General features: G+C 40.7%; 1 protein-coding gene across 3 annotated transcripts in view; it reads right to left on the reverse strand.

The window, feature by feature from the left end:
* Positions 1-27,955, reverse strand: part of PCSK5 (proprotein convertase subtilisin/kexin type 5) — a 464,397-nt gene that overhangs the window by 179,465 nt on the left and 256,977 nt on the right. For all 3 annotated transcript variants that reach the window (XM_031654136.1, XM_021927555.2, XM_031654135.1), the window contains exons 11-14: positions 18,650-18,767; positions 16,663-16,851; positions 5,456-5,592; positions 162-305 (exon numbers count right to left, since the gene is read on the reverse strand). In XM_031654136.1, the coding sequence (XP_031509996.1) occupies positions 162-305; positions 5,456-5,592; positions 16,663-16,851; positions 18,650-18,767 (588 nt within the window). The remainder of the gene's footprint in view (positions 1-161; positions 306-5,455; positions 5,593-16,662; positions 16,852-18,649; positions 18,768-27,955) is intronic.

Consider the following 27,955-nt stretch of genomic DNA (forward strand, 5'->3'; position numbering starts at 1 on the left):
ATTCCATTCCCATTCCATGCCCACTCCCATTCCCACTCCCACTCCCACTCCCACCACTCCCCTCCCTTCCCCTCCCCTCCCCTCCCCTCCCCTCCCCTCTGTGGTGGGATGACACATGAGCTTTCTCTCTTTAGGCTGTGTCCCACTGGAAGCCAGCTCACCTGCATAATCCTCTGTGCCATAGTCGTCTGTGGGGTCTTCAACTCGGCTATAGCGGAACCGTTCCACTTTAGGAAACTCATTGGTTGGTGAATATGGCTGCACGGAGGTGCCATAGAGGACCAAAGACCATTCTTTCAATTTACCTTGAGAAATAATAATGAAATAACAGCATGACCAAATCTTCCCTCTTTAGCTTTGTAACATCTTTAAGTCCTTCTCACTCAAGAAAAAGCAACAGAACTGTAGGAAGCAGATGGATATGAATCACTACGTCAAACGCAGAGCTAGAAATGCATATTTCTCACCATTGGCAGAATTAACTATTTAATAATTCACATACCACATATGGACTGAGCATGTACTACAGGAGAGGCCTTGATTGAATCAGCATTTATAGGAAGACTGAGAAACAAACTTCAGATTACTGGATCAAGGGCTGAATTTCAAATTACAAATATTTAAGAGAATCGCAGAACTTAATAGAAGGCTTTTTTTTTCTAGGTATAAAAGTCTTATATGGCCGGGAGCAGTGGCTCACGCCTGTAATCCCAGCACTTTGGGAGGCCGAGACGGGTGGATCACGAGGTCAGGAGATTGAGACCATCCTGGCTAATATGGTGAAACTCCGTCTCTACTAAAAATACAAAAATAATTAGCAAGGCGCAGTGGCATGTGCCTGTAGTCCCAGCTACTTGGGAGGCTGAGGCAGGAGAATAGCTTGAACCCGGGAGGCGGAGGTTGCAGTGAGTGGAAATCACACCACTGCACTTCAGCCTGGGGCACTGGGCAAGACTCCATCTCAAAAAAAAAGTTTTTTTTCTTGGCATTATCTGACTTGTTAATAAGTAGACAGAACAACTCTTTGTTCTAATTCCTGGTATCATTCATTCAATATTAAGAATACATCACCAATTATAGTATCCTATAGACCTGTGCTGTCCAATGTGATAGCCATTACACATTTGATTATTTAAACTTAAATGAACTAAAATTAAAAAAACTTTAAGATTCAGCTTCTCCATGACACTAACCATATTTCCAGTGCTCAAGAGCTGTATGTGGCTAGTGGCCACCCTACTGGACAGCATTTCCATCATTGCAGAATGTTCTCTGGGTTAATGTGCAAAACAGCATTTTCTTTTTCTTTTTTTTTTTTTTTTTGATCTTGCTCTGTCACCCAGACTGCAGTGCAATGGCGTGATCCAGGCTCACTGCAACCTCTGACTCCCTGGTTCAAGTGATTCTCCTGCCTTAGCCTCCCAAGTAGCTGGGAGTACAGGTGGCCGCCACCACGCTCAGCTAATTTTTGTATTTTTTAGTAGAGACAGGGTTTCATCATGTTGGTCAGGCTAGTCTCGAACTCTTGACCTCAGGTGATCCACCTGCCTTAGCCTCCCTAACTGCTGGGATTACAGGCGTGAACCACCGCACCTGGCCCCAAACAGCATTTTTCTGGTCAAGAACGCCTTGAGACCTGAGGCAAGTGTTTCACCTTCTATGAGTTTGGATCACTCACAAGGAGCATTTTTTGTTGCTTTAGTTCTTATTTATTTGTTAACTTATTTAGTTCTTACTTGTTAACTTATTTCTTAGCTTCATAAAATTGTGTTCAACGCAAAAAGTAAAAAGAAAAAAAAAAAAGGAAACATGCCTCCATTTCATTAAAGTTAGTAAAACTGACCTCAAAAGGAATCAACCCTAAGCAGGAGTGATTAAGACAAAACCAATACAAACATAGGCATATTCTGGTAGGAAGGCAGGATGCCCCTCAGAACCCCTCTCACCTTGGCTTAATGCATAGAATCCAGACAAGGTCAGGGGCTAGGGTCTGGGGCTAGCTCAGAGAGTGATGGATTTCAGCTGTCAGCTTCCTTCATCTATTAGCATCTACCATCACCATCAAATTGATGTTTGATGTTTTTAAGTGCTTACTATATGCTAAGCACCGGCCTAAGTGGTTTGTAAGTTTTATTCCATTCAATGTTCAAAACAACTCTAAGGTAGGTACTAACATTCCCAATATATAGAGGAGGAAACAGAGCCACAGAGGTTGGTAACTTCCTCAAAGGCAATAAGAGGACAGACTGGTATTAAAACATACTCCGAGTCCAAATCCTGTGTGTTTAAACCATATACAGTATTGTCTCCTATTCATTTCTAGGAGTTTAGGAGCCTTACATTTAAAAATGAACATTCTGTGATGCATGTATTTTTTTCTGACTTTTACATTGCACCAGTGCAATTAGTTTATATATGGTTTGCCCTCTGACAGCTTTTCTTTGGACTCATTTGTTAATGACCATGCTTTTCACAATCAGGGTGTTATTTAGGCCCAGAATTCTAAGTAGCATGCATTAGGGAGTGGTAAGAAGTGAATGACTGCTGGAAATTGATGACCTATCTGATTGCCTTTAGGTAGCAGTGCAAAAGAGAACCCATTTTCCTTATGGCATCTCTCAAGTGTACAAATGAAGCATATAATACAAGGACACTATAGGTCATCCTAATCATCAGTCACCTTAGAACTCAGTTCATTTTATTTAAGATCATTTTGGATGCAAAAGTTTACCCTCTAAGTGCTTTGAAGAGTGCTGTCTCAAAATTGATTATTTCCCTTTGTGTTATTTCTGAAGGACATCATAAGCCCACTAGGCATATCCTTCCTGTGTAATTCATCTCTTTATATTTCGCTTATTATGTAATTTTATTTCCTTAGAACTTCTACTACAATTCACATCAAATAACTGCCATATTTGGGCCATCATTTTTTTTTTCTCCTCTACCCCTTTTTCTGTTTGCTAAATTTTATAGATGATTTTGCAATTAATATTGAAATCTGTTATTATGAAATAGCTTTGTAAATACAGAAGGAGAAAAATCCATCTTGCTAACACATAAATGCAATCTGCATATATAGGTTCAATGTGCCAAAAATCAAAACAACACCCTCAAACACTTTTAATATGTATTGTAACAATAAATAAATGGGAAGAAACAATAAACAAATATAAATTCATTTTGGAGCCAGGAAGTTCTATATTTGGGGATGAGTCTACCATTTAATCGGGCTGGAAAATTCTACAGATGCAACTGAAATTCTACTCGCTTACTGATGTAATCCCTTATTAATCAGAGAGGAAGAAACCTAACATAGGACTGTATACTACAGAAACAATGATACAGACACATGCGCATACACACACACGCCCATAAACAGGCCACTCAAAGTCCACTACTAAAGGTGTAACTCATCCTGAAATGAAAGGTTGAAGGAAAGATACACAAAGACTATGTTTCTATTAAAGTCTCCAGGTCCGTAATAGCATTAGGGTATCTCTCGTCTGGCGTAAAAAGAACACCTCAACACTTCTAAAATGACTGCAGGTGACTAGGGTTAAATGTGAACATTTAAATAGCATAAGGAGATGCCAATGCTATGAAATAGGTAACTCTAGATTACCTGAGCTACTGTGGAGTTTTAAACACGCATAATCACAGTAAGCTCTGTATAGACTCAGAACTTCTTGAGGGCAGAGGGATTTATATTCATGGCCCCTGACCCTTAGATGCAATGCATGGTTAACCAGTAGCCCTTAGGAGCAGCCTGGGCTTATCATGGAGAGTGGAGTTGCTGGTGTCTGGTGGTAATAAAGAACAGACTCACGTTTAGTTAGTTTTATAACTGTTTAAAATGCTCAAAAACGTACTCTCTATGTCTGCACCTTCCTTGGCACACAACTGCCACATTTGACAGTGTTTATTTCTCTGGGGTCTCTTGTCCTATAAGAGTCGTGCAGTGATGCCTGCTAATGGATCACAGCCCAGTCACCATGCTTCCATTTCACCTATGTGCCATGACCCTGTGCATCCTCATGGCAAGGGCAATAAGCATGGGCTGCAAAGAGGAAGAAAGGAGACAGGAAGGTCCTGGGAACTATGCAGATTACGAAGAGGTGAAAGGGTCTAGAAACTCTGGTCTATAATCTGCATGTTTTCTCTATCAATCCTGCCTTGTTGACAAACATTTGCTTTCTTGATAAAAACTTGGTAACCACTATATTCAGGCTGCATTCTGGCAGTGAGCTGGGCACAGATACTCTTTAACGAAACATTTATCCTGATTCATTGTGACCTGGCCACCATTCTGGCTTTGACCTCCCTGATTATGGGACCACTGTGGCAAACAAAGATGAACCTCATTATAGAACTAGGGAAGAGATAGCCAAAATGTACAGTCAACAATGGATCTCTCAGAATGAGTAACTTTCTCAGATTGGCAGGCAAAAGTCTGGCAAATGTGCCCTTTATCCCTGTGTTCTGCTGTGTGCCTCCTTTGCCCTGAGCAGCTAGCTGTATCTGAATGGTACACACTCCTACAGTTACAGAATGTCTAGGTTACTTGATTCTGTAATTTGGAGAGGGCTAGAACTGGATGTCAGTCCTAAAACTTCCCCCAAGCCTAGTTCTTTTAAATAGGACTGGACAGAGCATTGAGAAGGAGGACTTTATCTGATGGCTGAAGATGTGTTCATGGATGGGTGGGAAGCTAGTTAGTTATTAAACAGATCATTCACTGCTGAGCCACTCTGCAGGGCTCTGTAATGGGCAACACAGTCTCTCACCCCATGTTGCCTTGTACTTTCCCTTATTTTATATTATAAACAAGCTTTACAGGTTAGCATGAAGACGGGAATAGGCTGTGTGAAGACACAGACTGTGCCTACCTGAAAAGACCTTTGCTAACATCATAATTTCTGTTTTACATGTCAAGAAGCATTTCTTTTTCCTTGGCTCTTGGGCTCATGCAGGGAAGAATATCATCATCATTTTCTTTGGTGGTACCCAGATTAGCTGGCATGGGCTGAGCTCAATGTCTTGCCTAAACTGAAAAGTAAATTTGGGGAAAACTAAAAAGAAATAGATAACTACGGAAGCCTGTCTCTTCTTGTGAAATCATGCAGTTGAACTCATTGCCAGTGGACAGGTTGGCTTGTTTACAGACAAAGGAAGTCTGGGAAGCTGGTTAGAGCTGTGGATCATGTCTTCTGAAACATCAATCAAAAGCTGTCACGTTTCGTTCTATACTATATGTATTCCTTATTTCCTATCCTTAAATTATTACCTCTCAAATGGTAATCTTGAAAACTGAAAAATGTGCAGGCAATTCAAAGCACACATGAAATTAATCATTAGAAAAAAGATGCTAATATGTGAGTGTGAAACACTCTGGCCAAAATATACTCCATCATTTTCTTCTACACAGTAGACCAATGTATAGAGAGGGAGTTCTCACCTGGAGTCTTAAAGTTCCTTAGCTGAGAGGGAGTATCATAAACTTCAAGGACCCAGTCACCAGCAGCTCTTTCCCCCCAGCAATGAATGGTCATGAACTCCCAGTTTTTAAATCCTTCCATGGAGTGATCAAATAGCCTGAAAGAGAACCATAAAACATTGCTATGTGCAACATTTCAAATCCAGTGAGGGTCTAGTTAAGACCAAGATCAACACTGTTTTATGTACCGATTAGCAAGTTCAGCTGGGCACTGGAGCTGGTCTGCATCCTGGATGTCACCAATTTGCAGATATATATATACACACACACATACATATATTTAAATCACTGTTTTACCACAGAGAAACAGAACTGCAGCTGGCTATGTAACAGCAAATCTGGAAGGGAGAACCCACTGGGGATCAGGAAAACCAGGTTAAGACTCTACCTACAAGACTGACAGTAGAGTACTGAAGACGTGGAGGAACTGGGGCTCTCTTATACTGCTGATGGGAGTGCAAAATGATACGAGGTTCTGGAAAACAGTTTGACAGTTCTTATCAAGTTACACACACACCATACAATTCAACAATCCCCTCCTACCTATTTAAACAAGATAAATGAAGACATATATTCACATGAAGAACTTCATATGAATGCTCATAATTCCCCAAAACTGTAAACAACTCAAGTGTCCATCAACTGGTAAATGTGTAAATTGTGGTACAGTTGGCCCTCTGTATCTATAGATTCTGCATCTGTGAATTCAATCACAGATTGAAAATGGATGACTGTATATCCATATCACAAACTACCCAGTAATAACTACTAATACATACCATGACATAAATGAATTTAAAAAAACATTATGCTAAGTGAAAGAAGCCAGACACAAAAGACTACATACTGCATGATTCAATTTATACAATATTCTAGAAAAGGCAAAATTGTAAGTAAAGAAACAGATCAGTGGTTGCCAGGGGCTGGGGAGGAGTGAGGAAAAGTCATGGAGAATTTTTAAGGGTGATAGAATTGTTTTGTATGTTGAAAGTAATGGTGTGTGGCTATACAGCAACACAGATTTGTCAAAACTCACTGAATTATTCACATAAAAAACTGAATTTACACTGTAGGTAAATTATGCTTCAGTAAAAAGACTGCTCACTAATCTTATCCAGTTCAAGGAGTCATGCTTGAAATCCCAGCCTACATCCTGCTCTTTCAGCCCTTCCAGCGATTTCCAAAGCTTCGAATTTGTAGTTTAAAATCACTTCTCGCTTGAAATAGCTAGAATTATTCTGTTTCCTGCAATGGAATCCTGAAAGATATAAAGTATGAAGGGAAAGAAAACAAACAGATTCCCTTTCAAGAATAAAGAGACATTAATAATGTATAAAATTAACATATTAAGAAATAAGTGGGTACGGTGGTTCATGCCTATAACCCTAGCACTTTGAGAGGCCAAGGTGGGCAGATCACCTGAGGTCAGGAGTTCCAGACCAGGCTGGCTAACATGGTGAAACCCCGCCTCAACTAAAAAATACAAAAATTAGCCAGGTGTGGTGGCGCACCTGTAGTCCCAGCTACTCAGGGGGCTGAGGCAGGAGAATCCCTTGAACCCGGGAGGCAGAGGTTGCAGTGAGCCGAGATCACACTACTGCACTCCAGCCTGGGTGACAGAGTGAGACTCCGTCTCAAATAAACAAACAGACAAACAAACAAACAAACAAACAAACATATCGCTGATGCAGGTCTATAACGTAGACTTGACTACCCAAATAAATATCCCAAAGCCACAGAAGACACTTTCTGTAAAGATGAAACCTACATAGTAGAAAGTGGAAGATGGGGCAAGTCCTTTTTTTTATAGTACTTTAAAAAATTATGTTCATCTATTATTTCACTGAAAAAAATAAAAAAAAATAATTATGTTCATGTATTATTTCACTGAAAAAAATAAATAAAAATTATGTTCATCTATTATTTCACTGCAAGTGAGAGAGGCAAACAGAGAGGAAAAATATCTCTAAAATTTTCTTTGGGGTAATCATGTCCAGTCACTGGGATATTTCTCTCCTTCAATGGGGACAAATGGTAACAAAGGTTATGGTAACTGAAGTTTGATGGTTATTCAAAACACACAAATCAACTGTCTTTGCTTTAATCTCATGTTTACCAGACAAATTGGTGGTTATAATTTGACCTTCTCTGTACTTCTTCCCACTGAGAGAAAATGTGTCCTTCTAAACATAAAAGTAACTAGTTCAATTTTCTTATAACAATATATTAGAACTCTGATTTTTTAAAAATGTATTTTGTCAGTGTGTCTGAGGCTCTTTCTAAAATGCCAGCAGGATTCTAAAGCTAAAGGGTTCAGAAACACAATTTTGGACCGTGATATAGGTTGCACTTTGCAATGTTACCTAGAGAAAAGCAATAAACAGGAAAATCACCTGCTATATGTTCCTGAACCCTTGAAAGACAGAAAAATGAAAATTATTAGGCAGCATTCTCAGGTGTCCCATGGTCAAAAAATTTGGGAAAGGCTGAATCAAACAAAGATGGATAGAACTCTTTAATAGAGGACATCTCAGGTCTTTAGAATATGCAAATATGTTTTGTCAATTTCCATAACGGGGTTAATTGGGAGGCAGTGATTTTCAAACTTTACCTGGACATGAAGCCTATTCTCTCTCTGTTTTTAGGATATCTGTATATGATCTATAACGGTTTCCTCTCGAAATAGAGGAGTGTGGCACTTCAGTGAGGAACCAGGTTGGATCTGGCAACTTTGGCTTATAATGACAAGGATGAAGATGGTAGCTTTTTACATGAATATTTTCCCACTGGAATGGGTCCTCAATAGAGAAAGGATGGTGCACTTTATGGAGATCCTACAATCCACTGAATGACCACAATCAGCTCATTTCACAAGTTTATAGCTTAAGACTAGACTTGGGTAAGAAGAAATGGCTGTGTCATTATATACTTAACTTACATCCATTGCATCCTTCACTAAAAACCCACAACATGTGTATGTTGGGCAAAAAGACAACAAAGAGAGGGGAAGAGGAGCTTTTTCAAACTGCCCTTTCTAACAGAGAGATGTTGTTAAAGGGAATATGTTGATACAGAAATGGCTAGAGGCAGAAACGCAGTTTAGAACCACTTCCTTCCTTAAGTTCCACAGCTCCAGCTTAAGCTCTAATTCGTTGAGGCCATGGTGCCATTTGAGGGCACTGAAGCAATAACTTGTCACATAATACCTCTCCAAGAGTGCTGAACTTAAAAGCAGTTCCCAAACAGTTTAGACAGAACATTTGGCTCATTGCCTCACATCCAAAAACTACAAAGGAGACTTGAAGCTGCCATCACATGAGGGGTAGTCTTGTTTCCACAACCTCAGCCAACTTTTAATCACCCATGGGTCAATGATTTGACTGCTGGATTAGCAGACCCTACGTTTCTTCCCTTCCACCCTTTCCTGTCCACCTTTGAAAGTCATTCCATGGCTACCAATCACTTTTAAATCACATCAGGAACAAAAATCAAATATAAACCGAGTTCCAAGAAGAAATATCCACAAATCAAAATTCAAATAAGTGTTTCAAAGCCCAAACATAAATGGGCTTTGTCTATGTGGCTAAGCAGTTTTCCACTCCCCTGGTCTCTTCACATTATTCAGAATTGGAAAGTTCATTAATTTCATGTGAATATAAGAGTTGAGGAGAAGGATGAAAATACAGCCAAACACGACCATCACATTTTGCTGAAAGAGTTGATGGGGAGAAAAACAGGCATGGACGGATGTTGTCACCTAACTGGGCTTCACATTTCTAGTTTCATTCCGTCCTTTATAAGTACACATTGTTGTGTCTTTTAACCTGGATTCAATAGTTCAGTTACTTCTTATTTTCTACCATTGTAACATTAAAGGAAACTGCATCTCTGCGTAAAACAAAAGGTAATATAGCTTGTAGATGTGCTTTGTTTGCAAAGAACATACTTGCTTAAGACAATCAAGTGTCAAACGATGGACACCTGCTACAGAGATTCCAATTGTGGGATCTTCTTTTATCAACTAAAAAGTTTAATGCCCAGTGTGAATGTCTGTGCTGTGCCAACAGTGAAGAAGTCAGACACATGCCAACATTATTAGTGTGGGTAAAATGTCAATAAAGCAGAGCCAGTGTGCTGAAAGCCTAAGTAGATTAACTCCATGCCTTTATCCACTTCTCCTCTTGCAGTGCAATTCTGTCCTGTCAAAGTTGACTTCATAATCATGTGCTTGATGAAACGATATATGCATGTGATGGCACAAATTATGCATCCAGTTATTAAAATGGTGCCCCACAGCCCTATCCTTGCAAGTGGTTTCCAAATAAATTACTTTGGATGAAGCCTGGTAGAAAAGAGGACCATCAAGTGTAGTATATCCTTTTGAGGAATTAACTCAGGAAATAACTTACATAATTACTGTAAGCTTTATTTCCTTTCCTCTTAAACAGTCTAGCCAATGTATCAAGGCTATAGCACTCTTTTATGTTATAGCAACTAAATAACAAGATGTTTTATAAATACTGACAGCTATGTGTTATCATATAATTATTTCTAAAATTGTAAATGGATCTTAGTTTCGGAATCATCCACTACTATTCAAACAGTATTAATGTTCACTACAGAACTAGACATCAGGACAATATTCCTGGAAGTTTTCTCTTCTCTCTCTCTCTCGCTCTCTCTTTATTTATTTATTGAGACAGTCTTGCTCTGTCACCCAGGCTGGAGTGCAGTGGGGCGATCTCAGCTCACTGCAACCTCTGCCTCCTGGGTTCAAGCGATTCTCCTGCCTCAGCCTCCTGAGAAGCTGGGATTACAGGTGCCTGCCACCACACCTGGCTATTTTTTTTTTTTTTTTTTTGTAATTTTAGTAGAGATGGGGTTTCACTGTGTTGGTCAGGCTTGAACGCCTGACCTCATGATCCGCCCACCTCAGCCTCCCAAAGTGCTGGGATTACAGGTGTGAGCCACCAGCGCCCGGCCTTATTTTTTATTTTTTTAAAGTGCTTCATTACAATTGAAGGTAGAGCTCAAAGAACACATCCGGCTCCACTGTAGTTGAGTTTTTTGTTTTCTTTAGATGTTTGGTTTTTGTAAGTTTTAGATAATTTCTTCTGATACAGGGTATTTAAAACATACTATTTGCTTTTTCTCTCTTTCCTAATCTCAATTACTTCTTTAAGATTGAGAAGGAGAAAGAAACTGGTTCTAGAGGTCTGTAACACCCAAAATGATAAGGTTTTTTTGTTTGTTTTCTTTTTTTCCTGGTAAAAAACCTTCCAATATGCAAACTATTATCAATTCATTCACCAACCCCAAAATGTATTCCTTCTTGTGGGTACATAAGTACTTAATCTTCCTCAAGATTTAATTCATTTTAGAGTAGATGGATTTTACTGAAGTATCTGTTTTATATTATAAGCCCCTTTGTAATTTCCTTGCACAGCATCCAGCAACATACTGCTCCCAAGTCTTTTGATGACACAAAAGTAATAAGAATGTGTATGAAAAAGCTGGATGATCTTTTAAATCCTTGCTATTTAAAGTGTGGTCTGTGGACAGGCAGCTTCAATATCACCTGGGAGCTTATTAGAAATGCACATCCTTGGACCTCACCCCAGACTGATTAGAATTAGACTTTTTGGGAGAGGGGCCCAGTCATCTGCTCCTGATAGAGTCATGTACCAGGTGCTTCAAGAAGCACGGTGTAAATAAGAGTTACCACTTATTAAGTGCTTACTATGCTAGGCACTGTGCTAAGTATGTAACTGTACGTGATCTTACTACATGTACTAACCAACTCTGTGAGGTATATACTATTACATCTATTTTATAAATGAGGAAATTAGGCTTTCTAAATTGAAACACAGATATCAGTGAAGTCAAGAAAAACCCAGCTCTAACTCCAAAGGCTGTACCTTCTTTTGAATGAAGGAAGAAGGTTCACGTGGTTGGGTGTTACTGGAAAGTAAAACATTCACTGCAAAAGTGTAATTTTTACTGCAAGCCACAGATGCATTTATACACCATGATGCCTTACAAATGTCAATAGTCTGTCATTGAACATTTGGGTAGGGAAGTGACAGAAACGACTGAAGCATAAACACTACATTTTAAACATATTTAATTATAGGACCCTATAGGTTTTGCAGATTAGAAAGTATACCTTCTCTCTATTTAAGGACATAATTAGAAGCAGAGATATTCATCTGTAATCAAATTTAGAAAGGGAGGCAAAGTTTCAGCTTTCAATCAGAGGCCAAAATTTGGAACAGAGGGCCAATACATCTAAGCTAAGTCTAAAACTCAATGAGGGAGATTCAGGAAGAAAAAAAAAAGACAGCTTTTTATAATTCTAACAAATGCAGTTGAAGAATCTGCTGGGATAAGCTTTTGTTTGGAAAATTTTGACACAGGCAGACTTTGAATGTGTCATAGTATATAGGCTTATATCTAAAGTTGCTCTCACTAAAAACATTTTCAAAGGACCCAAGCCCACGTGGCTTCTCCCTACACACTCGACCTCCATGCCCTTTATACAAGTAAATCACTTGCTGTGAATATTCAATTTGCCTTTTTGTTAGGCAGGGTATACAGGCCAAGGGGAGAACCGAGAGGGTGGGAGGGCAGGGGAAGAACAAAGGAAAGTCCATTCCAGGACTTCTCCATTGACCCACGGTGCCCACCCACTGAATGATCCATGGGGCTTGCCAGGGGAGCGTGCACGCCGGGCTAATGGGGCACAGAGCTCAAGCTGGACTGGAGTTCTGAATGCCGCTGAGTGCCTTCCAGTGCTTAGCACCTGCAGATGCTTGGGGAAACTGTTCCTCCTCCAACAGCTGTTCTCCACAGGAGTTCAGGCGAGTGCCCGTCAGCCAGGACAGGGAGCCACTGAGGGGCTCCAGATGGCCCACACGGACTACATCAACGTGTTCAGCACTTCGCAGAAAACAGACTTTCAAGGAATTCCTGTGGTGAGGAGATAAACGATTCTGACGCAATTCCTCACTGAAATGTCTAGGTAAATGAGGACTTCTGGAAAGCCAACCATACATAGGGACCATAGTTTCAGGTCCCCAGACTAGGATGTATATTTTGTCAATACTGAAAAGGACAGCGCCATCCTCTGGACTCTCCCCCTCTGCTTCATCCTTATTGTCTGGTCTCTGGTTTTTTCATTGCAAAGGAGAGGTGATGCCAAGTGAGCCTCCAGATTCTGGTTCCTTCTCCCAGGAGCCAACACGCAGTCTGCTGTGAGTAAGCCATGGAACAGAGGAGCTGCTTCAAAGGCCTTGGGGAGTTTTCCACGTTGGCTGCCAGGCTAGTTAAGTGTGCAGTGTTGGAAATTCTAATTCTGGATGAAAAGAGTCACCCCCGCCCCCAGAGGGGTAGGACAGATAAAATGAGGAAAGTCTGCCACAAGAAGCCAACGTCTTCATCTCAAACCACCTCTGCTAGGGAAACATTGTTTTAAACTTTTTCAGAATTCCTATTTAAAAAAAAAAAAATCTTTATTCTTTGCTTTACATGGTCTTCCTGAGAAATCTTGACTTCTCTAAAAAAAAAAGACAAGGATCTGGCAGGGGAAATATTTATTGCTCTTACCAATCATCTCTGGCAAATTCCTTCAAAACCTGACCTCTTCATTTTTTTTCCCCACCACGGAGATGGACTGCCTTGCACACCAACAGGAAGGACACCAGGAGCAAAGTAGGCCTTTGCTTCACCTCCTCTCCACCCCTTTCTATGCCCTTGTTCCCAGCTCTCCATTCTGGGAATGTGCTTTGAAACGGGGCCAAGGTGAGAGGGCGTGAGGCCTCCTTGTCACTAGGTCAGAGACTGAGAGGTTTTGAGGAGAAGTTTCCTCTAATGAAATGAAAGCTTCAGAGTACTCCAGATGGAAAGAGTGCCAGAAGAAACTGTCTTTCCTTAGCTGCCTCGGTAGGAGGGACGCTACCAGTGTCAAGCACAGCGGGAACGGGGGAGCCAGGCCTTGGAAGGTGGCCATTCATGGTTTTGGGACCGGGTGCAGCTGTTTCACATGGAAAGGGTCAGCGGCTCAGAGCAATAATTCTGTGGAGCTTGTAGACAAATGAATTCACAATATCCTTTACATATCTTGGCGTCTCCAGCCCCCTCCAATCTCCAGGCTGTCTACCTGTCCTCGGTGGCTACTTATTTCAAGGACTGAGATGGAGGATAAACAAGAGCTGCACTTAAAGAAACTGCTCCAGACCAAGAAGACACATTCCGGGAGCAAACTTGATTCCCAGGTGGTCTTGATGAGGGACACTGAGGTACGCTATGGGAGCGCCGGTCACCGCGCCTCGGAAATGCCTGTTTCTTTTCTCTGACACAAGTCACGCAGCACTCTTATGTTCAGCACTTTGCAAAGAGCAAAGCAGATGTCGGCTGTTGAAGAATGCATGCGAGCCTGAAGCCAGCAACACTGCAATCCACCAAATGCCTGTGATGGAATCCATAGCTCCTCTGCTCACAAGTTTCCTCACTGACGTCATTTCAGGGGAAGCCAAAAATAAATAGCAGAATATGCAGGAAGAGCCCAGACAGGCTTAAGTGGTTGAGTGTTTCAAGCAAACAGCAACAGCGGAGGGACTGTTTTTCTACAAGGGAGGGGGCTCGGGGGAACACGATCCACACATATGTGAAGTCAACCTTTGCACTTCACAGTGTTTCACCGGGATACGTTTTCAAGTTAAACCCAGATGAATAATGGTAAAGAAAAGAAAAAAAAAGCAAGAAATAAAGGCCTTCCCTAGCTTCGGTAACAACAGCTGGAGAGACCTTCATTAATCACGTAATTGTGTATCTGAAGTTCTGCTTGCTAGAAAGAAACCTCAGGCAGGTAGCTGAAATTACCCTGCAGGCAGCCCGCTGAGGCCTCTTTGTCTGCAGTGGGAGGAGGACATGAAGAAGTGCCCAGGGATCCTCTGCTGAGGAATCTTTATGTTCCTTGCACCTGCAGACAGTCATTCTGGCAAAGCTGCACATCACATTTAAAGTACTAAACCCAGGTTTCCCATACATTAATGGAAGATGTTAGATGTGAAAGAACACAGCAAGTCTAAGACAGAAATAAAACGCACATGAAGATTTCAGATTCTGGGCTGGGTGCAGTGGCTCATGCCTGTAATCCCAGCACTTGGGGAGGCCAAGGTGAGAGGATCACTTGAGACTGGGAGTTCAAGACCAGCCTGGCCAACATGGTGAAACCCCGTCTCTACTAAAAGTACAAAAATTATCTTGGTGTGGTGGCATGTGCCTGTAATGGCTGTACATTTTACCTGTAGAAAATAGTTAGAGGACTAGCTGCCCAAACCCTGCAAGGGCCACATTATCTGAGCCTAGCACTTAAGAGATTACGGGAACTAGGATCAAAGGCAGAGGCCAAAGTTCTGATTAATTTATTATCACTAGTAACATTTTAACTAATGTTACTACTGGGGAGGCTCAGGCAGGAGAATCACTTGAACCTGGGAGGTGGAGGATGTGGTGAGCCGAGATTGTGCCAACACTGCACTCCAGCCTAGGTGACAGAGCAAGACTCCATCTCAAAAAAAAAAAAAAAGATTTCAGATTCTGTACTCCTAGTTGCTATAGGCCAGAAAAGTTATTGTTCTCTCCTTTCATCACTGTCCTATAGTAGATGAGGTTGGAGATTTTTAAAAGCAACTGGCAAGTTCAGTCTCACTGCTGGCTGTGCAGACTTTCATGGGCCTCTTGCCTCTCAACACCTCTGGCCTGTTGTTAGTGTTCTAACAAAGATCACCACTGCCATGGTCACCTGGTGTGTGGACAAGTGGCTATATCTACATAAAAGGTTGACTTTCATTTGAACTATATATGCCACTGATAAGAACGTTTTTGCTCCCATTAAATGTTCTTCTGGGAGAAAAAAAAACATCAAAGAAACTTTAAGCTTTGGGCTGTGGTTTGTCGTTTAGAACCACCATGAGAATGAGGATCTGACATCTCCCCTCTTCGGTCCCACTTGCTGACAACTTTCTCCCATGCTCCCAATCACGCAAAAAGCCAAGGGAGCAAAAGAAAATGTGTGATAGAACATTCTGGCCATATTCTCTCAGCAGGATCTTGGCCTGTACAAAATACAGTTACTTACCTGCTGGGGAAGTGTTTTGGAGGAAGCAGGGAGGAGAGGCTAACAAGAGAAACTGAATACCCTCTAGGGCAGTAAAGACTGAAGAGTCAGCTGGGCACGGTGGCTCACGCCTGTAATCCCAGCACTTTGGGAGGCTGAGGCGGGTGGATCATGAGGTCAGGAGATCGAGACCATCCTGGCCAACACGGTGAAACCCCATCTCTACTAAAATACAAAAAACTAGCCAGGTGTGGCGGGGTGGAGCTGTAGTCACAGCTACTCAGGAGGCTGAGCCAGGGGAATTGCTTGAATCCGGGAGGTGGCGATTCCAGTGAGCCAAGATTGCACCATTGCACTCCAGCCTAGAGACAGAGTGAGACTCCGTCTCAAAAAAACCAAAAACAAAAGACTGAAGAGTCAACCTTAAAAACAGGGGTCAGCAAACCATAATCCTCAGGCCAGATCTGGCCTGCTGCCTGTCTGTAAGTAAAGTTTGATTGGCACACAGGCGTGCCTATTCATTTATATTGTCTAGGTGGCTTCCGTACTCGAATGGCAGAGTAGAGTAGGGATAAAGACCGGGCTTACACAGCTCCACACATTTACTGCCTGGCTCTGTGCAGAAACAATTTGTTAACACCTGCTTTAAAAAATTAGAATTTCCTTTAACTTTTGAAAGTAAGTGCTTGGCCAAGAGAATTCGGTTAATCTGTAACGAATGGCAGCAGATACTTAATGGTGGGGGAGGGGATCTCAGAGGCCTTACGAGTCAGTGTTCTGCAATTCTTTTGTAGGATAAAGAACAAGTGGCCTTCAATTTTTCTCCTGCATCCTTTTCTTAGCCAACTATTAAATGCCCCACTTTTCCATGTCTGCAGATTATAGGCAGCTTCACACACTCTACTTATGATCAGTGAGATCCTGACATCTAAGCGCCCCCTCTGCTGGTTCCCAGGGTAGATGAAAGCAGCAGTTGTTCCCTTCTCCCTAAGGCATAGCCGAGTGTCACTGTGACTACTACACTGGTGGGCAGAGACCACTGCTGTACCTGTTGGCCAAAAGCTGAGACCTAGTTCCCGAGGGCGAGGTCAGGTAGATGGCCAGGTCTCCTCTCCTGGGGTGGGTGATGGTGATGCGCACAACGACATGCTCCAGGTAGTTGACATGGCGGTTGGGGTTATCCGAGCAGCCCGAAGCTTTGTAGATGGAGCGCACTGCACTGTTAGGGCGGATTGTCCTGTAACAGAGAGAGAGGGAGTTTGAGCAAATGACACCATAGAGCTCAGGTGAGTGAAGCTGGAGGCATGGAATAAACTTACAATGTAAGACAAGCAGCTGATAGCTGGATACTAAACAACAGTGCTATCACCAAAATAACTGGGTCACTGAAAGGATTACCAGTTAGTGGGAAAGATGCAAGGGAGAGGTGAAAAACGAACAAGGGTCTTCCATCTTCATGAAGGTAATAGATCTCAAACTTGAGTGTGCATTGATATCACCTTGTTAAAACACAGACTGCTGGTCCCAGAGTGTATGATTGAGTAGGTCTGGGATGGATCTCAAGAATTTGCATTTCTAACAAGTTCCCAGGTGATAGGGATACACTGTGAGAACCACTGTACTGTGGTACAGTGGAGGCTTGGGGATTAGCATAACGGGGGTTCACATTCCTCGCTCTGTAACCCGCCAGCACATTCTTCCCTCTTGCCTACAGGTTCCTGTTTTCCTCTCTAGTTTCTTCCTGTGCCACAGTTCCCCTTGAACACTGGGCTGCAGCCACAATGGCATCAGGTTCAACCTCTGGGATAATTCAAGTTTCCCACCTTGGGGACTTCGCACACACTACTCTGCTTGAAGTACTTTTTTTTGTTGTTGTTGATGTCCCTATGGCTAACTCTTCTTCCTTCAAGGTCAAAGCTTAAATTTCCCCTCACTGAGACCTTCATCGAGCCACCGGTGAAAATATGTCCCCCATCTCTTATTTTTTACATTGTTAAAATTTCCAACATTCATTTATTATAATTTGTAATTATTTACTTATTATATTTTTGGTGTGATGCCTCCATTAGACTGTAACCTCCACAAGGGTAGGAAGTATTACTTATTCTCCTTTTTATTCCTAATATTTTTCTCAGTGCTTAATTTTCAGTAAGTGGGAGAAAAATAGTTACTGAAAGAGTTTGTGAATGAATAAACACATAATTCCTTTGATCCCATTTTCTCATTTTTCAAATGAGAATAACGCCCAAGTTGTTACACAGCTTTAACATGAAAACATACATGAAGTCTGTAGCCCTTGGCGTGGCCCATAGTAAGTGCTCAACAAACACTGGTTAACTTTCCACCCTTCTGTTTTTTCTCTCTCATTCTTTGCCACAAGAGTAGAATGAAAATAAACTCAAACAACTTTAGTTGGTTTACTTCTGCTTCCCAACACATTTTCTCAAGAATGACAATATCTCTAGTTTCAACATTAGCCAAGGTTCAAAAATACTTTTCAGAGAGAAAAGTCCCTGAACAGAAAGCCAAGAGCAAAACACTAATAAGCCTACTACGATAGAATCCTGTTGGCAAACCTTGTCAGCACAGCCTCCAAGTCTATGCCACTAAAACTGGGGAATAGGCCCTGAAAGCTGTGAGTAAACTGCAATCTCATTGACTGTACATTTTGCATCACTCTTTGGATAACTACGCGGTATAGAGCAGTTACAGTTTTTAAAAGTACACTGACTTCTGGAGAATACTTGCACCATCAAATAGAAATAGTGACAGTAGAAAACCTTCAATAGCCCAGAGGTAAGCATATCCCCCAATCCCTTTTTAAAAGATGCTTTTCTTTGAAGGATTCTTGGGCTATACTAGTATCAATTTAATAGCTCAAAATCCTAGTCATTCTATTACCATTTCATAGTCACATTAGAGAGATACTACAGAAGCTTTTAGCTTCTGTGTGCAACAAGGGGCTGTCTTGAGCAATTTACTGGCTTGCTGTAGTTTGGGGCATTGTCATGCTGTTTGCCAGCAGCAAGCATTACTTGATTTGTCGGTCTGTGCTCTCCACACACACGTGCTGCCGGGGAACGGTGGTCCACTTCTCTGCCTCCATCACCATGGCTTCTGCATCCATCAGTCCAAATCCATAAAGATGGCTCACTGTGGAAAGCAAGAGACTGGTCAGCTTCACTAAGCTACATATGTCGAATTATAAAGTCACTCAGTGAAGACCCCAGATACACCCCTGTGGGATCCTAGCTAACTTTCCAGCAATGATTTGAGAAATAAATCCAGCAAAACAAATACATAATCATGTCAAGAAAATAAGACATATGTACAGTTTTCATTGATTATCTATCACTACCAGTAATAGGCCTATCATTTATGAATTGTTACTCCATGCCAGGCACTAGTTTACAGTTTTACATTTAGTCCTCCCAACAATCTTCAGAAGTTAGTGCCATTATTATTATCATCATTCATTAATGAGAAAACTGAAGAACAGAGAAAAACTTGGCCAAGATTGACTAGCAAGTCACTGGTCGAACTAGATTCTAATGCACATAGTTTTTCTCCAGGCCCCCCCCTGTTCAATCACTTGCATTTAAGTGATGACATCACTGTTTTCATAAGATAAAATAATTGATAGGTTTAAAGAGAAGTAGCAATGTATATGACTTCTCATAGCGCAAGAAGAACTTACATACAAGAGATACCAATGTTCTGACATGTCTAGTAATTAAGTTGACTACCTTAGAAGACATAAATTATTACCTTTCTTCTACCATATACAAAATTTATCAAACTTGATCCATGAAATATTTGGAGGCCTCTAGACTTTCATGCCAGCTTCGAGTCTTTGGATCTTTTGGTTCTCAGTTAGCATACCTATTGATCTAAAGCTGAATTTGACTTAACTGTCTCAGAAACTTCAATTAGATATAGGAATACTTGGTTGATACAGTAATATATACATGTGCAACAGATCTTTCTAAAAATACTTTAAAATTCCAGTTGGCACTTAAAATCTCCACTTCTTATTGAACTGTCTCTTATAACTTTATATTCAACACTATGTCTTATTTCCAGTTTTTGTCTAAAACATTTTTTATTATCACATGAATGACTTTACGCAAACATTTATATAGCTGCCCATGCTTATGGATTACATAAATACATTAGCTTGATTGTCAAGGTGTGCTCAGATGTAATTCCATTCTACCTGCAAACCCACCTCATCATCAAACCTTTTGCTTTAGGAAGGCCACTCTTTGAGACCCTAGTCAGAAGCTACTCTTTCTGCCCCCCTGCTGTTGTCCAGGTTGAGCACTTGGCCTCACAACCCCTCTTTCTTTCTCTCTGCAGAGTTAAGCTCTACTCTTATAAGTTCCTGAAGGCCTGGCTAGTCTATCTTTTCCTTCTTGAAGTACTCTCTGACCCATGAAATAGTCAAAAGACATTTACTGAAATTCAACTATCTGTGACCAGTGGACTTTTCTCCTTTCTATTCTGGTAACTAATTAATTTGTCAGTCCATCTGCCCTTCTGCCCATCCATCCATCCATCCATCCATCATCTATCCCACCATCCATCCGTCATTTCTTGAATGCCTTTGATGTGCCACACACTGTTATCAGGCACTGCACTTTTTATCTGTGCCATCAATTGCATTGCCAATTAACTCTCTCTGTCAGCATGTCTTTTTACTCCAGCTGCATTATAAACTGCTTGATGACAGCAACTGGGTCTTGTTTCTTTATGTGTTCTAAGTTAACAGAACTTGATGCACATAGAGGACAAATAAATTATAGTATATAAAAAAGGAACATTGTGCTAGGATGAAAAAATACTGACTTATTCATGCTTATTTGCTGATAATTCTCAGCAAACAAGAAAAAATAATACACATTTTCCTTGTTTTGGGATGTTATGATCTACGTCATCTATATTATTAAGTTCATGAAGCTCCATGTGAGAAAATCTGTGTAAAGAACCATAATAATGTAAGGTCACCTTACTTTAATAACAGGTACTTAGCCAGATAGGACATATGAAATAAAAAAAGTAAACCTACTTCGCTATGGCACGGATATAGGTAGGAGTTTTATAAAATGTACTTCTGTAATTTTTATTATTTTTCTTAAATTAAAAAGTAAGCATATTCATTGTAAAACATCTTATCCAGAAAAGAGTAAACAAAATGAAAGTTATCAAAAACCTTATCACAAGTTGATAACTTTTATGAAAAATTCTGAATATTTAGTTTTAGTTCCATAACATCATGAGGGTTCATTAAAAAGGGACAGAGGTACTCACATGATACAGAAGAAATGTCAAATTTGGGCTTAAGGAACTAAACTGTGGCGATTATGAGAATCATTATATTCTTACTCATCGTTTAACCATAGCCTATACCAGGTCATCATGGACAGTCGATGGGATTTTTCCCCCACCCCGGGGAAACTGAAATTGAAATTGAAATTGAAAGATGTTATGTCAGGAGTTCTACCTCCGATCATCCTTAAATATCCCCCATGCTAGGGTCAAGTGGTTTTAAACTAGTACAACTCATCATTTTATTTCAGTTTAGGGAAATAAGATGAAAGATTTGATTGCATGTTGGGGGTATGGAGAAGGGAGGTGGGGACTTGGAGAGGGCAAGGGCTTTGAGCTGTCACTGCAATACCAGGTACGTGCCCCACCTGAGCACCCACGCTTGCACTCAGCTGCACTGGCTCCTATTTCCACCTCCCCTCCTCCGTAACTGTCCACCTAACAACCACAAGGACATAAATTAACATGAACAATCAGATACAGCAAACACTTCATGCCTGTTAAACAACCACTTGAGTTAAGTAGAAACGCACCTTGAGACTTTATGAAGGCCATAAATTTGTTTCCTTTTCCAATTCAATTTCTACCCTCCAGAGACAATGTCTGTTCATGAAACACTCAAACTAGATGCTTAGAAAAGAGGCTGACTAGCTACAGTTAAACTGCAGACTGGTCAATGAAAAAAAACCTTCATACTAATATAATATTAATAAACAAGAAAACTGGTTGCTGAGTAGATCAACGAAGGTCAATATGTCAATAAGGGAAATTGCACAATAAATGTGTTGGGCAGATGAACTCCCTCAAAATCTGGTGTCAATAGGGGAAGAGCCATTAAGCAGTTTGGAAGCACTGACAATTTTTTACATAAAATTTTCATACTCAAAATGACCTATAAAGAGAGAAACATTGACTTTTTGGGTGACCATTTGAGTCAAGTCTGTCTTGCTCATCTACTGTTATCCTGAGGGGCTCCCAAGGGTTCAGAGTATGAGTCTCTCCAGCGGCTGTGAAATGCCTGGCTTGGAGCAGGGCTTTCATCAATATTTGTGGAATGAATGAATGGTACCAAGAAGAGAAATGTTATTTAATTCACCAAGTGTCATAAAGTGTTTACTAGGGAATTGTAAGGGGAAATTAAGAGACCTGTTCTTTTTATTACTGATTTCTGTAAAGTCACCCTTAACATTTGAAATTTATTCAAGGACAGAGCCAATGTTCACATTTTACAATGTACAATTATAGCAAATATACCGTACAAATGGTTGGTTACGATATGGCCATTCCATAAAGAAAGTAATCTTACTTATGCACATTTCTCATGCCCAGTTCAGAGCAAAAGCTGAGCCTGAATATAATTTTATGATGATCAAGAGGAAGCCTCTCTATGCAAGCACTGTGTAAAATGCAGAATTGCATGAAATCAGAGCACTATTAACATTGGTGTGAACAGGAATCCTGACCAGTTCAAATAGAATTTTTCATTCCTAAGAGTGGGGGCAGAAACATTCAATTCAGTTTTAACCTTAGTTAAAATTCAAAAATCAAATATTAAAAACATATTGAGGGAACAAAGTACGTATATGGAATAATTAAAGATCTTGAAGCAAAGTTACTGGAGTACATTTCGGAAAGTAAATTTGTTTTTTAGTGGAGTGAGGCAGGACAAGCTCTGTTTCAATAAAGGAAGTTTGCAAAACTTGCCTACCGTTATATCTGTTCCTTTAGAGTTCAGGGCTGTTTACATTTTGATAGGTATAAGATATCAACTGAGGTCTCACACATAGCCTCATGTATGCACGTAAGCTCAGGAAAGCCGTTTCATCTTGCACCAGAAGTACAGCTAGTTTTTATTCAAAAGTATCCAAAGGCCTCCCTGCTTGGAATAGTCAGATGGACAAGAGAACACAGGAAAATAGTTAATATTCTCTGGCAGGTATATTCTCATTTTCTGATGAGACCAGAAGTGCTGAGAGAAGATAATCGTTAGGCACACAAGTAGGTAATTGCGTAGTTTGAAAGCAGATTCATTTAACATACACAACAGCTTTAGCTAGGAGGCCTAAAAGACTCTATTCTAAAGAAAAGCTAGAAAGCTCAGCAGGAAAAAAAAATAGAAGTTTCTGGGCATAAGAAGCTGTAACTAGGAAAAATTGGGTATATGTCATCTCTTTTAGTGGATGGTCCTTACTGGAACCAGCTATTTAACAGTTTTACAGGATTACACTGAATGGATAATTCATGATGACACTAACAAGATTATTAGTAAATCACTCTACAAGGAATTGACTGGTTACAAACAGTCTGAGCTTCCTAAAGTGAGAGAGGACCTTTCTGCTAAAACATAGCGTTATGCAGCGTCCGCAAACAAATACATAAAATAGGGCAAACAAACAAATTAAGGCCAACAAGCAGCACCAAAAACTCTCTCCAAGCAGCCCAGGAGAAACTTTAAATTTGGCCTATGCCTGAAAAAATGCAACTTAGTAACAACTGTCCATTACTGAGTATTTAATGTAAAAGCATAGCTAAAATACCTCTCTATTCCTTATGACCAGGGAGAATAAATGTCCACATTTGCTCAGGGCTGTCTGATGTTAGCATTGAAATGCTTGAGCCCTGGGAATTCCCTCATTCCTGGGCAAACCAGGAGACTGGTCACCATACGTGCAACTGAAATCGGAATGTGACAGTACTATGGAGAGACAGTACTCTCCCAACTGTTAACATCAATAATCTAGTTCCTAGAGGGCAGTCAGGCATCCTGCACCTATATTTCTATTTGTTCAGATGCACATAACCATCAAAATATGAAACATGGACGATAAATTAGATTCAATTATTTGATTATTTGAAAGCATCTGTTTCAATATACTTCACCAATGTAAGTTAAAAATTGATCCAATTAATTATCATATCACTCAGGTTGCAAAGCACCTACTCTGTATTCAACACCATACTCAACAGTGGGATCCAAATGCAACAGAAAATAATTTGTGTTCTCACTCAAGTAGGAGGTGAGACAAGAATAACTTTATAATTTGAGAAACAAAAGCACCAAAATGTATAATTGCTGTAAGTATAAAAGGACATCCAAAGAGTAAGAAATCAGTCAAATACAAGGGATAGGAAGCAACCTCATGGAACCAGGTGTACAGTAAGTACTCAATCCATGTGAACCCAAATCTGCAGTAACCTAAAGTAACCTGAGGGGAAAGTGATCCATATTTGGATTGTGCTTTCATGCATGTGTAGGATTTAGTTAGGTGGAGACGAAGGTAGCACATCGCAGGGGCCAGGACTGAGCATCCTAGTTAGATAATTAAGTCTTTGTGTGGTTCATTGAGGCACCAAGGAAACCAGCATTCCTACAGTCGGGTGAATGGTCAGCAGGGGAAGGGGAGAGTAAGTATGCAGGGAATAGAGGGTGAGACCAGACTGCAGGAGAACTCAAAGACAACCACGATTGCTGGGTGTCAGCTGCCATCAATCAAGTTGTTGCTATTCTCATCTACCTATAAGTAAACCACCAGAATAAAAGGTAGTTACCCAAATTCCTGTCTTGAGGAGGGCTGCTTGATCTGTGGGCTGGGTAGAAATTCCGAACCAGAGATCAAAGAGCTGCCTGCAGCTGTTGCAGTCCTAGCACCTTGGGATTCTTTGATCCTCAATGTGCTGAACCACCTGCTCTGAAATAACTGCTCCCACCACGTACCCTGTGCCTCCCTCACCTACTAATCAAACCAGGCCAAATGTGTAGGACAGGAGGAGAGCATGCAACTGAGAGAACCTTGGGACACTTTCCCAAGCTGCCACATCCCACATGCATAATGTAAACACTTAAGTAATTTTTTTTTTAAATGTAAAAAGAAACAGCTAAATATGAAAACAAAATGAAGCTTCCTAAGGAAGAAAGAAAAGGTGGGAAGTGATACTTTTCAGTCTCCTGTCGGCACTTTCACACCTAAATATCTGACAGTGGAAAGCCAGAATGCTCCCAGAAACACCTACTTCTTCCTCTGTCTTATTCCCTTCCTCCGTTCTCTCTTCTTCATGTACTCTAATATTTCAGGGCGAAAGGAGCATGAGCTTCTTAGAGATTCAGAACTATAGTTGCAATGCTTTCTTCTTCTTCTCACTGCAAAAATCCAGACTCCCTTGGGGGTAGTACAATGGAGCAGCTGGCACCTGTGTTCTGCTGCCTGGTATTTATTTATTATTTATTTATTTAGAGATGGAGTTTCACTCCTGTTGCCCAGGCTGGAGTGCAATGGTGTAATCTCAGCTCACTGCAACCTCTGCCTCCCAGGTTCAAGCGATTCTCCTGCCTCAGCCTCCCAAGTAGCTGGGATTACAGGCATGCGCCACCATGCCTGGCTAATAGAGATGGGCTTTTCACTATGTTGGCCAGGCTGGTCTCGAACTCCCAACCTCAAGTGATCCACCCAACTCAGCCTCCCAAACTTTTGGGATTACAGGTGTGGGCCACTGCTCCCGGCTGCCTGGTTTATTATTTTTCCCTTGCTCTTCCTAAAATCTCAGGCTCTCATAACAACTCCAGCCAGATCCAAACATGCCAGCCGTCAACAGTGCTACTGAGAACTTGCACATGGAAAGTTTCCAGATACTGTCTCCTGGGCCTGCACTTCAAAGCTACTCTTGGGGATGGGTTTGGTCAGCAGCTGTACATAGTCAGACAGGCTCTTTAGTACAGACTAGGAAAATACTGCGGAGCTCCTCTTCTCCATGTACGATGTACTTCATTATACATATAGGAATATAATGTTTATATATACACACACAATTTATTATATTCTATATGCACATACAGAAACATATTTATTACTATTTGTTTCATTTGCAGAGTAAAAACAAGAAGGAGATATGTCTGCTTTCTGTCAAGGGCCTCTTTCCATTTTAAGAAAAGAAAAAAGTGTCAAATTATTTTCTTATTTTCTTCTGACCAGTCTTCATTTATTTGCTCCCAGCATGGTTACAATAGGCAAGTAATTTGCTTAAGGTAATTAATGGGTATTTCTTGAACAGGAGTAGGAAAACTATTATACCAGCCTGGGGAGACCGAGCCATGTAACCCACAGCATACCCAGATCCCATTTTTGCTTGTTTTTAGGAATGACTGTCTGGACAAAGATGAGAACAAGATAGAAAATGTACCACAAGGGCTTTTGGGTAAAGGCTAGTTGAAGATTAGATTGACCAGATGTCAGTTCCCCAGCCTAGATCTTCTTGATGTAAAACTTGAGCAAACAATGAATGAAATGGGAGTTTGGTTAGCCGGCAGCCAAAATTCCTGTTTGTGGATTATTTACATATTACTTTTAGATAATTCTTTATTTAATTTTCCTTTAGTTTTGCTTTGCTTTTCCCTTAAGTTCTCATAAGATAAAGGAATAGAAAATTTAGTTGACATTTATTTCAAGTGAATGCCTATTTACTCAGTGGTTAACAGTAATTACAAAGATTTGGTTATTTCATCCAGCTACACATCCATCAGCTCACCTCACAAGGAGCCTTCTTCACCCACTGCTGGAGGTGATGATGGCAAAGAACAAAGAAAAATTATTCCTCGTCAGTGGGAATGTCACCATTTCACTGAGAAGAAAACTACCACATATCCTTCTCAGCTTCTGCCACTATGTTAGGCTTCTCAGGAGCATTTCCTTTATTTTCATGAAACTCAAATAATTTTTAAGCTTAATGGATATCAGTAGGGAAATTTCTGTAAAATTTATGAAAAGTAAGTCATTACTGAGAACTGGATGTCCTTTTAGAAGAAATAAGACTTGAGATGGCCCTTAAATCCTTCAGTAAGATTTGGGTTCATGGAGAAAAGGTAATGAGACCAGGATATCTGGAATGGTAACATTTTCAAGGAAGCTCTGTGGTCCTGGAATGCATGGCTCGATTTACTCTGGAGGCAATGAGTGCCAACGATCAAGGAAATGACATAAGTGAATTGATATTCTGGAAAGATTAATCTGGGATTTGTTATACGGGATATCAGGGGCAGAAGGACTGAGGCAGGGAACCTATTGCAATGGTGCAGGCACGTGAGATTATAAACCAGGTTATGGGAATGGTGAATTTTCGAAATGAGAGATCAGGTAAGGAAGAAGCAATGGAGTTTTGCAATTAAAACTGGAGGTGACCAAGGAGTCAAGAACACCGTGATGGCCAGAAGGGTATCCCCTGACAACAGAGGTCAGCTTTGGGGAGAAGTTGTTTTGTGAAAGATGATTGATAGCTTCTGTTTTAGAAGTTCTCAGCTGTAAATGACACAGAGAGGGCCTTGTGCAGAGATTCTAGATTGGTAATGGTTGAAGTCAATGTTGAAGACGTACAAGTGATATTTTACTGAAGACATGATACTTGTAACTGAAAAAAAGGCAGACATGTGAAAGAAAAGCAGTGGCATTAAGAGGATGGGAGAGGAAGGGAGGGAGGGAGAGAGAGGAAGAAAGAGAAAAACTCCCTCCTTCCCTCTCTCCCTCTGTAAACAACAGACCTCAGGGAATGGCTAAGGTTAAAGAAGGGGGGAAAAGAATAAGTAAAGAGTCAAAGAACCAGGGCTATATCTGCATATCATTAAAAAGAAAGAGAGATCTAGACTGGGTTGATCTAGAGCATGAATCCTAGAGGAAGACAATAGGTCTTCAGATATGGCAAGCAGGAGATGGGTCAAAGTTGTAGAATAATTTCTCTTCAAAGGTAGAAGTAGAAACAATAAAAGTAGAAACAAGATTGCAAAGAATTACGGAAGGACTGAATGAACAGTAAGGAAATGGACTCAGCTAATTCGACTACTTGCTGGGAATTTTTAGTTGTGAAAGGAGGGATGGAACGAAGGCAGTAGAATGGAAAAGGTTTTCGTTTTTTTTTCTCCCCCTTTAAGAGTGATAGGAAGTTTGAAAACATAGGGTCATGGTCCAATTGACAGAAAAGAGAATGGATGTGGCTGGGAGCAAATGGCTCAGCTACTGACAAGAGAGATG

This window comes from Papio anubis, chromosome 13, assembly GCF_008728515.1.
Source record: "Papio anubis isolate 15944 chromosome 13, Panubis1.0, whole genome shotgun sequence".
Classification (NCBI taxonomy): domain Eukaryota; kingdom Metazoa; phylum Chordata; class Mammalia; order Primates; family Cercopithecidae; genus Papio; species Papio anubis.